We start from the raw sequence: 13,865 nt of genomic DNA on the forward strand, positions 1-13,865 counted from the left end.
ACAGCTACACTTGTGCGCGTAAACCGCTTTTTAAGAGGCAAACAAGTGCTACCATAAAAAAAATAAAAAAAAAATTGAAAACAGTAGGACAACAAAAGTTGTTTATTTATTTTAATTTTTACTTGAAATGTTCATTTTTTTTTTTTTTAGTTTTATTGTGTGTAGTGTGTGCAGAAATAAGCTTCACTTCCACGTATTTTTTTTTTATATAAAAAAAAAAAAAAAAAAAAAAAAATACATGAAGTGAAAACAAAAAAGGGAAAATATATAAGCATATGAAAAAGCAAAAGAAGCGGAGATAAATATTCCATTTTGAAAGTAACTATAATTAATAAAATGAAAAGGAGATAAGAAAAAAAAAAAAAAAAAAAAAAAAAAAAAAAAAAAGTGAAACAAAAGCCATCAGTTGGGAGTGGAGATAGGGAGAATAAATTAATAGAATGTAATAAACATAAGAAACAAATAACACAGAGCATACAACGGCGTCATGTAAATACTTTCCCGATTTTTTCCAAGTTTCTCATACGAAGTATAGTGTATAAAAATTAAAAAGATTGACATATTGAGTAATGTGCTAATAACGAGGCAATATTATATGTAATAATGAAAACAGAGCAAGTATGACATGTACGACAAGCATGAGAAGCATTACAAACGGTTGGTATCTTTTTTTAAAAAAAGAAAGGAAAAAACGATATGCATAATTGCCCATATATGCACATGTTTCCTCCATACACACACCCACACACACACACACATAAATAAATAAATTCATAAGTACATTCATTAATGCATTCATTAATTCATACATAAATGAAATAATAGGTGAATTTATATATACATATATATGTGCAGGTGTAGTTATAAACAAAGGCGTATGTTCTATAAAAACATAAGCATTTTTTTTTTTTTTGGAGAATAGGATAATTAACCAATAATTTATTTCTGAAAAAGCAATAAATAATTAAAATGTGTAGCATTTAAAATACATAGCACTTTTTGAAAATAAGGTAAATAATTAACGTATAAATTTTTTTCCTTTTTCGCAATGTGCGTGTATATAAAAATGCAAAATCGACTAATACAAAATTTTTTTAATACATTATACAATAATATAAGCATTAAAAAAAAAAAAAAAAAAAAAAAAAATTATGAGTCATATAAAATATTTTCGTGGGGATTTTAATTAAAGGGGCCTTAATTAGCGGTGTATGTATATGTATGTATGTATGTATGTATGTATGTGTATGTATGTATGTATGTGTATGTATGTATGTATGTATGTATGTATGTATGTATGTATGTATGTATATGTTGTATGTATGTATGTATGTATGTATGTATGTATGTATGTATGTATGTATGTATGTATGTATGTATGTATGTATGTATGTATGTATGTATGTATGTATGTATGTATGTATGTATGTACGTATGTATGTTATGTATGTATATATGTACACACATAGGGATATTTCTTTTTACGGTGAAGCATCCCTTTTAGTGCCATCCCCCATATCAGTTAAAATCCGTTCTTGAAACAATTTTCATTTTGCTGTTTGCACTTCTTCCGCTTAACTTTTCCTCTATACTGATTTAGCATATCCATACGTATAACTTTTTAAAAATGCCTCTCACTCACCATTTCTCCGCTTCGCTAGACCTACACCTAATTGTAATAACTCGCATTAGCCATGCGGATGGCCTCTTCTTCAGCGAAATTTTTATGTTCCGCTAAACCGGTAAATTTTTCATTTCTATGTGTAAATAATTGATAAAACAACAAATAAGCATTTTTTGTATTTACTTGAGATTCATCAATAGTTGTTACGTAAGTATCATTGAAGTTATACCACTTGTCATGTAGCTTTACATAAGCAAAATAATGGCCTCCACATAATCCCCCCGTATGACAATTAACACCTATGAGTTCATATAATGGGGAATATTGCGAATCTAATTTTTTCATATGTTTTAAACCATCTTCTAAAATGTATGGTGCCATATTTAAAAATTCATTTTCCTTATGTGGATAATAAACATAAGAATCAACTTTTGTTCTTAACCATCTATTTGTATTATTAAATCTTTTTAAATGTAATATTAATATAATAGGCATACGAAATAAATCTAATTTTTTATATGCCTGTACATGTAATTTACAATTACCACAATACCAAGTATTATTTTCATCTAAATGTTCTTCTTCTGAAAAAAGCTTTAGGCAAGTATCTATACCATATCTTTCTTCTAAATCAACAAATGTTAATGTTTTTATGTCTAATGACAACTCATCATCTATTCCATTACTATTTAGATGTATAATTATAAGTCTTTTTTCATCTGAGTTTTTTATATAATCAGATAAATATGTTCCGTCTTTTTTTAATTCTAAACCTAGATTATCCTTAGGTGTCCATTCCTCTTTTAAATTATAAGATGGAATATACAAAGTAAGTTTATCTAAAAAGCCATCATCATATCTATTATTTAAATTATTCTTTGTCTCTGAGTGATTCTCTTCATTAATTGGGTTTAAACCATTACCTATGCAATTTCCTCCATCAGTACTAACACTATCTTTCTTAGTGCTTTCTCTATCACTATTCTGTGTGTGTTTACTCTTATAATACAGCTTATTATTACTGTACTGAAATTTGCCATCTACATTTTTTAGTATCCTATCAGCACTTCCTGTTACTGCCACTGCTGTGGTTGCAGCTGCAGTGGCCTCTGCCATTGCGGCTGTTTTTGTTGTGCTCTTTGTGTATGCATACTTTACCTTAGCATATAAGTCGGCCAGAGTAAAATTAAAAGGTACATTAAAGAGAAGGGGAAGATCATTATTTTTCATCTTGTATAGCAACTGCTCATCTTTGTTAAGAGGAACGATTAAGACGGAAAAATATTTATCATGAAGATTGTTGAAATCTTGATTGAAAAAGATCTTATCCTTTAGCAGTTCATCGTACGAAATGTGTTCAGACGTAGCTATTACATTATTATTATTACTATTAGTAATAGTGGTCGAAGTAGTTGTAGTAGCAGTAGTAGTGGTGGTAGTAGTGGTATTATTTTTATTTAATCCATTGGAATCACTTAAGAAGGTAGTTGCAGTTACTTCATTTATGTTGTTGTTCATTTCATTTGATTCCCCTGTGTCTTCATAACCTTCTTCTACATCCTCCTCTTGATATATTTTTTCCCCTTTCCTCATTTGATTGGATGAAGGTAACAGCCCCTTTCTCTTCTTAATTATCTTATTAGTGCACTGCTTACTTTTGACTGTTTTTTTCGTTTCATTGTTATTTTCGTTTTTTGCATTCATTTCTTCATCCTTCAGACTTGTATTATTAGTTGTGACTGTTGAGTTTGTAAGTACTTCTAAGTGCTCATCTCCCTTTAATTCCATATTTTTATCTATTAAATGTGTACAGAATTTTGGAAGAATAAATACAAAAATATGACTAATTCCCTTTCCATTTCTTGTATGCGGTTCTGCTACAAAATCGCTATTGTTTAATACTTGAAAAAAATTATTACACGCTAAATTTTTAAATTTTGTATAAAGGAAGCACAGGTTGTTAATCTCTAATTCCTCAATTGTGTTTATGTTACACATGGCACATATGCTCTCATAAATACTGTTTATATCTTGTTCCCTTAAGTTGTTTGTTGTCTTGGATTTGTTTTTTATAGCGTCCGCGCAGCTGCTGCTATTCCCACCACCTTGGTCATCGTCATTGTCGTTCGCCTCGTCGTCATCCTGCTCATCGCCCTCGTCGACATCATCGTAAAATTCATTTTTATCGTCCAGCAATTTGGCGTGAAAATTAAATGCATTGTTTCCTTCGTGGGGGTACCTATTGTTCTTTATTATGCACTTACTATGTAGTAAGATATTTTTTCTTTTATTTTTTAAATTTTTAATAATATTTAAAAAAAAGATTTTTAATTTTAAGACTTCTTGTGATCCATTAAAGGAGCAAGAAAATCTCATAGCAATTGGGAAATCCCTATTTAATATAACATGAAACCAAATTCGATGATTTTTTTTTGGAGGTAAAGGAATGGATAAATACATAAATGGATCAAAAGTTATACTCACTTTTTTACATTTTGGACATTGTAATCTTGATCTATATTGACCTTGAAACAAATCTACAATAATAGAATTATTAATTTCTTTATGTCTATTCCAAGATGCTTCAGCAACATCAACATCTAATTTATCTACTCCTCCTTGTAATTTCTCTTCATAGTATGGTTTTTTTCGAATCAAATTTAAATCCTCATGTAATCCATCTAAAAGAAATGCTAATAATTCTTGAGAATCATGTTGTTGATAACCATAAAACTCATCTCTTTTCTCACTTATAGCTTGTTTTAATGCCTTAGGTGCGTAAGGTTCATCTCTCTTATTTATTTTCCACAATTCATGTAACGTTTCATAGTATGCCTTTGCTAATCGTCCATGTTGACCTACTGGATTGGAATAATTTATATGATCCCAGAATTTACCACTTAAAAAATAATTTGAAAATTTTAAAATTTTTGCCAAACATTGTAGGGATGAATTTAAAAAACATGTATTTCCTAAGTTAATTAGACCCCTGTCCCCCCCATGCTCAAAAATATAACTTATACTCGCATTATTCATACCGCTTCCAATACTGCCAACATTGCCACTATAATTTTGTATATCTTCATTTCCTTTTCTCCTGCTACCTTCTATGTCTCTTCTCATGTAGTTGGTTTCATTTTGGTACATTAAACATTTAATATCTGGCCTTTCATGAGTTATTAACAAACAACTTGTCTCATCAATATTGTATTCACATACCTTCTTATGTAAAGGAAACTCTGTACTATCATGCAGATACAAGCAATCCCAGCTCTTCTCTCTTTTGCTATCATAATTGTCTGCATAAAATAAGTTTTTCTTGAAACTCGACTTGTCAAAATTGCTGATTATCTGAGATGGAAAAGAAAGAAAAAAAAAAAAAAAAAAAAAAAAAAAAAAGAAATGCAAAATGGAGCAAACAAAATGGGAAAACAAAGAACGATACACATAACATAAAACATTATTTATACTAGAAAATATTAAACAGATTTAAGATCGATATACAAAAATATGCAACTCATGCAAAAAAAAAACTATTACCTCCTTAATGACCATTTCTATAGTGTCACTCCGCAAAAGAACAATTTTCATTTTGGACGGATTTGAATATTCATTCGGATCCTTAGAATATACAATTATTTTTAACGGCTGTATATCCACTTTATAAATTACTTTATCGTTCCTTGAAGTCTTACAAGGATATACTGCTCTCGGTATTTTAAAATCAAACTCAAAATGTTTTTCTAAAATCTGCATTGCCCTCTCTGGGTATAACAGAAAACCTATTCCATTGCTATTTTCATATTCTTTTACTATCCTCGTCCTAGTAGTAACATTGTTATTATCACAATCCTCTACAAATATTTTATTTTTTATAATGTTGTTGTAGCTGTTCGTTTTACCCGTTTCATAGTTTCGTAGATTGTCTATGAATTCTTTGTTGATAATATACCTATAAGTGATTCAAACGAACGTATACAAATGTCAGCCACTCTGGAAATGTTCACGCATACGTATATATATGCGTATGTGTATATGTACATGTACACACATGAACACATATGTGTATATGTACATGTGCACAGATTACATGAGGAGATGATGTAAGAACTGCATATGTAACGAAGCTTTCCAGCGTATCGAAAAAAAATCGTACCATGTCTCATTCTCACTCTTTGGCTCAAAAGGTAAATTGTCAAAAATTTTAAATAAATTCAAAATTTGTATCTTATCGAGCTGTATATTTTTGCTTGTGGAACTTGATTTGGGTTGAAGATCCATTTTTTTTAGGAAATATTTCAAAAAAAAAATATAAAAAAAAAAAAAAAAAAAAGGAAAGGAAAGGAAAGGAAAAAAATAATAATAATAACCCAAAAAATTCCTTATTATTTAATACGGTTTTGTCATATTTCTAGGTAGTTTTGCCTTGCTCACAAAACATGTACATATATGCATATGCATATAAGTGTACTTATACGTATACGTACGCATATGCATATGTATTAAACAAGAGTAGGTAGAGTATATACATACATGTATATACATATACGTACTAAACATTCTGGGGTTGCGTAACTGCCCCCTTTCAACATTTTTTTTTTTCCCTATTCACTCTTTTACATTTATTAGAAGAATGTACTTCAACTTTTCTAGACAGTAAATTTGTAATTTAAAAAAAAAAAAAAAAAAAAACTCACAAGCTTGAGGTATGTATTATTACGTACAGTAAAAACATAACACCTATTTGTCAGCTTAACACTAGTTCAACCATTCAAATTTGCACATTTTTTCTGTTTTTTTTTTATATTTGCTTTTTCAAATTTAAAAAAAATAAACTTAAATGTCCATATATACACATACATATATATATATATATATACATATATATATATATATATATATATGTATATATATATATGTGTACATATTTGTACATATGTATGTATATATGCATATATATATGTACATATATGTGCATACGGATATACTTATATAACGTCAAAAATTTACTGCAAACAACAAAAGATAAGAATATGATACTACAGCGTAACAGAAGGTAGGGGAAAAATAAATTTAAAATTATTTACATTTCACAAAGGCGAACACAATGATATTTATCGTTTGAAACAATGAGCTCTTATTTAAGTATAAATATGTTGTTTTAATAATTTCCCATTAAATAAAAAAATTTTATTTTAAGATTGATAAAATTTTTTGTATAAAAAAAAAAAAAAAAAAAGTATAAAAAGGAATAAAAAGGAGAAAAAAAAAGAAAAAAAAAGAAAAAAAAAGAAAAAAAAAGAAAAAGAAAATGATACGATATAGTATATAAGTAAAAAATTAAGCGTATAATAGAAAATACTTCTGAACAATTTTTATACATTCAATATCTTATAATTTGTAAATTCTGAGTTTTTTTTTTTTTAAATGTAAATATCAAATATTTTAAATTTAAGGGCAAACAAGCTTTTCTGTTTTTCCCTTTAACAATTTTTATAAATACAAAGCTTGTTTTTTTTTTTTTTTTTTTTTAAATATTGTGTCATTATTACTCCTTACATTAGTACATACATACATTTATATGTACATATGTATGTACTTATGCATGTACGTTTGTATATAAATATATATATATATATATATATACATTGCCCTAACTGCAGAGCCTGAAATTTTTTTTTTTTTTTTTTTGTTATTACTTTAATAATTCAAAGATGACATATATATATATATGCATTTACATATATAAGGATGCACAATTCAGGGTAAATTTGCATTATTCTTTAAAGACTTAAAAATAAATAAATATATTTTTATATATATGTATGTTTCCTAAAAATTTACTTATCCAAAGTTTTTTAAAACTTCGTTTGAAGTACCAGCGTAGTTACTAGTTGTAAAGCTGTGCCTTTTTTATTCCTATTTCACGTGTATATGTATATATGTGCGTATGCATTTATGTATATTTATATCTATATATACATATATAGCAATAGTTACAGCAAGAGTAACAGCAATAGTAATAGAAAGCCAACTGCGTTTATACGCTGTTTATATACACCTCATTGAGGCTGCATTATTTTGGATTATGTACATAAGTATGTATATATGTATACCTATGTATATGTATGTATAATATTTATATAAATATGTATGTACAATAATTGTTAGTGCATATATGCGTATATATTCCCATATGTAAATAGATACATATATATGTATATATAGATAGATATATGTATGTATGCATTTATGTGTATGTATATACGTATGTAATTTTATGTATAATCCTGGTTGCACAAAAGGAACGAATTAAAATATTGTATTTTTCTTTTCTTTTCTTTTCTTTTTTTTTTTTTTTTTTTTTTTTGTTATAAGGTTGTAATAGTAACACTGTATAGAAGTAGCTGTTTTTTTTTTTTTTTTTTTTTTTATTTCCTTTTCATATGCGTATACTTAATCATTTTTGGTATCTACCATCCCCCATAGTATCTACATACATATTTAATCATTAATATATGCATTTATGTAAGTACGTATGTTTGTATGCATTTATGTACTTATGTTTGTATCTTTTTCATTTGGTACCATGCCATATCCCTACTGTTAATGCAAAGTTCAAACCAAAGTACTATTTTTTTCAAAGGGGATAAAGAATTTATGTATGTGTCGAAATGAATAGTTTCAGTGATGTATATATAAGAACAACAGGGAACATTGAAATGGCAAGTTGTGGGTTGTAGAGCGATAAATATGTGAACATATATACATATACATGAATATATATGTATATTATATATATGTACGTACGTGTATGTACACATATATGCTTACGTACGTACATATGTATCTGCATGAGCATATGAAGCGGCAATAATTTTATCTTTTTTTTCTATTTTACTACTCGCGTGCTCCATTTTGTTAAACACATGCTCGATATATATATTAGCATTAATGTAATGCGCCATCGAGCTATAAGAGAAATTATAAAAACAGTTAAGTACAGCATGTACAAAGGGGACGAAATAATTATGTAGAAGTGATGAATGAAAAGATTACGAATAAAATTCGAAAAGGAGGCGAGCGAGAGAAGCAAAAGTGAAGTAAAGGTATAAGCGTACAGGAAATAAAAATAATGTAAATATATAGCAGGAATTCATTCTTACAAACACGTAGTGATTTCTTTTTTTTTTTTTTTTTTTTTTTTTATCCTCATGCAAAGATGTATTCTTTTCATTTAAATTTAGCAGAGAAGTAATGTGTTTTATGTTTTTGTATATGCCTTCCATATTATTATTGATATATGTTACAATAATAGCACAAATAAATTTAATATGCTCTTATAAATTAAAACAAAGCAAGTCGAATATTCTTTTTTTAAAAAATTATGGACAAACAGAACAAGATGGAAACATCTTCCAGGACAAGAACTTCCGAAGGATTATTCTGTTAAGAAGATGTAACAGTAACTTGAACTATGCAAATGGAATGACAAAAGAAGCTACAGGTTTATACAAATTATGTCATTTAAAACAGAATTTGAAACATACTTTTATTTCCGATGTTTCAACACAAGGGGAATTCTGTTGGAAAGCGGTAAACCAGGAAAAAAAAAAAGAAAAGAAAAAGAACGAAAAAAATGAAAAAAGAATACCATTATTTCTTTATCCTTTTAACTTCTTCCAAAAGGGAGATAACATTCTAAAGAGACGGTGTACTTACATAAGGAGTAACAAAATATTCGCACGTCAACATAGAGAATCTGTAATAAAATGTTTAGAAGACTTTAGGAAAGAACATAAGTCAGGAGGCAAAGCTATTAGCGAACATGAACATAACCAACAAAATACAAAAGATGAATATGTCGAAGTATTACACAGTTGTGAATCAATCAAGGAGAGAAATAACATAAAAATACAGGATTATGAAGGATTAAACAAATGGAAACATAGAAAGAATTATAGTTTTAAGAAGGTTATTGCAGAGGGGAACAAGCAATATTTGAATGCATCGGACCACTTGAAAGATCAAATACAGGTTCATGATGGTAATGTATATACGCCCATACCGAACATATCGAAAATGCTGGATATGTCGCAAACACCGCGCACAGGAAGTAGCAGTGAGGGAAGCAACAAGAAAAAAAAAAGTGAAGAGGATCCCACCCTTGATGGAAGTGGCATAAGAGGGGATAGGGGTAATATCAATTATAAGGACAGCTTCTCTAGTGGCAATATCAATAACATGCATAATGATGACAACGTAAAAGACAAATATTCTGGTACAAATACAACTAATAGAAGCAAATACACAGCAAGGAAAATTCCTTCAAACTTTGATGGATATGGTAATGGTAGTTCTTTAAACGAAAAAAATATTGGGAAAACGTTTGAAGGACGTGTACATTCCGTTAGTAGAAATGTTATATGTGTTCAGATAGCAAATATTAATGCATATGGTTTATTATTTATCAACAAAGCAAATCTAGGTAATGACGTAGATGATATGAATAGCTATTTTAAGCTAAACCAAAAAGTCTTTGTTAAAATTTTAGGTATAAATTTTAAAAAATATATGTATTATCTAGCCAATGTAATAAAATTTAATGAAGATATTAAGTTGGCAAAATGGGACTGCTCCAAGGGAATGATTACAAAAATATGTGAAGCATACTGTTTTGTTAAGGTTCTTAAAAATGGAAGTACAGGTTACTTGCACAAGTCAAAGTTATTCTTACAAAGAAAAGATAGTAAAGGCGATTATGGAAACATTAGTTTGGAATGCACTTCTAACAATGTGGAGTTGAGAAAAAACTGTGCACATAATGAGTGGGAAGAGCGACATATAGCTCCTTTTATAGACTTCACAAAGATATTCAAAATATGGGACATAATAGATGTACAGATTTTAGGAGAATCAGATGGTGCTTATAAATCTAATTATGTTTTATCGATTCCTGTAGAATCAAATACATTTGAAAAGGTAGTGAATTATATAAAAACATTAGACAAGGACAAACCGAAGGTTACTAGTTCCTTTGGTACAAGTAGTATAGATGGTAGTGACATATATACGGTAGATGAGTATACAAATAGCCAGAGCTTATTTAGTTCTAATCGAAATCCCATTTATGGCGATAGTAAAGAAAAGAACAATGCTAACATTAACGGTGTTAGTAGGCACATCGCAGATAGGTACATTACTAAGCATACTAATATTAGGGTAAGTTACAAAAAAGAGAATAAGAGGGCAAATAACAGCCAGTACAATTACCCAAAAAAAATCAAAGAATCGTCCTCTTATTGTAATAATGTATTAAACAAAATTACAAAACCGTGTGATCTTACCGAAAATATAAAACTCTCCATGTTTTCCAAAATTACGAAAATTTCAACATCTTCACTCAAGCGATTTTTTATAATAAATGAAAGCAGAGAACTCAATCCCAGTTATGTACTAAATTATGAACAAATAAAAAAAGCTTGTGAACATTTTAATATTAATTATAATATAATTCCTCAGACGACTTCTACTGAACTAAGTGTTCGTAATTGTTCTAACATAAACACGGATGAGGTTAACGCAACGTGTGTTGATAAGCTGGAGCAAGAAGTGAATCACAAAGTACTCATTTCCCAAGGGGAAGTGGACAGGAATATTCATAAGCAAGGTAAAGAAACCAATGACGGAGAGGTGGAAGTCGTGAGGGAACGAAATACACCCTTTGTTGAGGAACAGATACATGAAAATGGCACGGGTGAGGTAGAAGCTTCACTTGTAGGAGAAGCAGCAACGAAGGCAAAAAAAAAAAAAAAAGGAAAAACAGCGAACCTCCTACCGGTCAGCGGGGGTAATTGGAAGGCAGAGATGGAGAAGCAGAATTTGGAAGGAACAAAACGAAATATAGTAATTACATTTATTGGACACATTAACCATGGGAAAACGTCTTTATTTGATTACATATGTAAAACAAATGAAAGAAACAAAGAATTTGGTTTAATAACGCAGAACATAAGAGCATTTAAAGCTAAGGTAAAAGAAGGGTACAGCTTTACTCTTATTGATACTCCAGGTCATGAAGCATTTATGTCTATTCGAAGTAGAGGTGTTAAGGTATCAGATTTAAGCGTTTTAGTTATATCAGGTGAAGAGGGTATACAAGAACAAACGGTTGAGTGCATAAAATTAATAAAAGAATATAATATAAAAATTATTATTGCAATTACAAAAGTGGACTTAGCAAATGTATCAGTGGAAAGAATTGTGAACGATTTGATGTATTACGATATATATACAGAACTGAATGGAGGAGAAATTCAACTAATTCAATGTTCCATATATAATGACGAATCTATAAATAAATTATTGGATTCTATTTATTTAGAATCTGAATTTATGGACTTAGATGTGAACAATAAGGAACAAACAGAGGGAATCATTTTAGATTCATATATGGATAAAAATGGTATAGTGTCTATTAACTTATTACAAAAAGGCATATTGAAAATAAATGATTACTTTTATACTGGGTCCTCATATGGTAAGGTTAAAATATTAAAAGATCATTTAAATAAAAATATTAAATATGCATATCCCTCTGATCCAATTAAGGTAATGGGGTATAAGAAAAATTCTATTCCAGTAGCAGGGGACAAGTTCTATGTAGTAAAAAATGAATCCATAGCTCAATCCATTGCAGAGCATAATAAAAACGAAATATTAACCTCATATATGTACAATTCGAATGATGAAACAACGGACGTCTTTGACAAGTACAAAAAATTTATTATTTCGAACGAAAATGGACAGGAAAAAAATGCCAACACGTTTGTAGATGGTGATGATGAGGAGGAGGACGACGACGATGATGAGGTGGACGATGAAGAACCGAACACTACATCGAGCAAGAGAGATTCTACAAATCGTGAAGGAGGAAGGAGAACCAAAAATGTAGACAGGCCTTCGGACATACATGGGGTAAACGACACAAATGAGGACAAGGAAATCTCATCGACGGAAAGGAGTACCATGAACAAACAGACGAGGGGAATAACTCCATCGTTGTCTAACTCAGCGGATGGTCCACATTCTGATTGTACGAACGAAACAGAGGATAATTCAGACAATATAGATGAAAAAGGTTTGAAGACAATTTACGTAAAATATTTTATTAAATGTGATAAACAAGGAACTATTGATGTTTTAAAAAATTCTCTTACCAAATTAGAAAGAGAAGATACCATTTTTAAGGTAAAGAATAAAGTTATATATGCAAATATTGGAGATATTACATCAAGCGATATTGTGTATGCTTTAAGTTTTAATGCTGTTATCATAGGCTTTAATGTAAAACTTGAAAAAAATTTTAAAAAAAATTCCAAAAATGCAAAAAATTCGAATTACCGCATTATTTTTTCAAACGTTCTTTACGAATTAGTTGAAAAAGTAAAAGAAGAAATGGGAAACAAATTAAGTACAAAGCCGAGTGGACAATTTAAAGGACGAGCTAAAATTTTAAAAGTTTTTAATATATCAAAATTAGGTAAAGTGGCTGGTTGTATTGTCACATGTGGTACTATTAGCAATAACAGTAATGTGAGAATACTCAGAGGTGACAAGGTTATATATGTTGGTAAAATCGTTTCTCTTAAAATTGTTAAAGAGGAAAAAACTCAAGTTACAGAAGGGGAGGAATGCGGAATGGGCTTTAACAACTTTGTGGACTTTGATCCTTACGATGTGATTGAATCCTACGAAGAGTAAAACTTGTCCTCGAGGGACTAGTGCACTACGGATGATGCAGCATATTAATTCGATTTCACGGGCATACGTGGGTTATGTATGTGTATTTTCCTGTTTAAGTGTCTGCATGTTTTCGCGTATATGCTGATGGATGTTAATGCTGAGGGTTTTATTACCTTCTCCAAGCAGTCTTCTTAACCTTTAAAGGGATTACTCAAAAATAATTTTTTTTTTTTTTCTTGTATTCAAAGAATTATCTCTCTTTTCAAATGTTTTTATTTGTAATATTTTTAATTATTTATAACCTACTGGTATATTCCGCCAAGCTTTGTTCTATTATTCGTTTTAAACTACGAACTATTCTCCCTTTTTTTAAATCTTATATTTATATATGCGAATTTGCACACATAAATTATGTAAACTTTCTATATTTGTTAACTCTTTTCATTAAATTAAAACTGTTGTTTTATATATAGAGCTTACATTTTTACATTTCTTC

The 13,865-nt window shown here is 29.2% G+C and overlaps 2 protein-coding genes across 2 annotated transcripts; one reads left to right on the forward strand and one right to left on the reverse strand.

Annotated features, from left to right (window-relative positions):
* Positions 1–1,669: 1,669 nt before the first annotated feature.
* On the reverse strand, positions 1,670–5,905 carry MKS88_003228 (ubiquitin carboxyl-terminal hydrolase 2; the record flags this gene model as incomplete). The annotated part of the gene is made up of 3 exons (XM_067216302.1): positions 1,670–4,975; positions 5,165–5,576; positions 5,781–5,905. The coding sequence occupies 3 exons, from the start codon at positions 5,903–5,905 to the stop codon at positions 1,670–1,672; spliced, it is 3,843 nt and encodes a 1,280-aa protein (XP_067072962.1).
* A 2,997-nt stretch (positions 5,906–8,902) lies between these two features.
* Positions 8,903–13,387, forward strand: MKS88_003229 (translation initiation factor IF-2; the record flags this gene model as incomplete). The annotated part of the gene is made up of 1 exon (XM_067216303.1): positions 8,903–13,387. The coding sequence occupies one exon, from the start codon at positions 8,903–8,905 to the stop codon at positions 13,385–13,387; it is 4,485 nt and encodes a 1,494-aa protein (XP_067072963.1).
* Positions 13,388–13,865: the final 478 nt, after the last annotated feature.

The sequence above is a fragment of the Plasmodium brasilianum genome, chromosome 10 (assembly GCF_023973825.1).
Source record: "Plasmodium brasilianum strain Bolivian I chromosome 10, whole genome shotgun sequence".
NCBI lineage: Eukaryota > Apicomplexa > Aconoidasida > Haemosporida > Plasmodiidae > Plasmodium > Plasmodium brasilianum.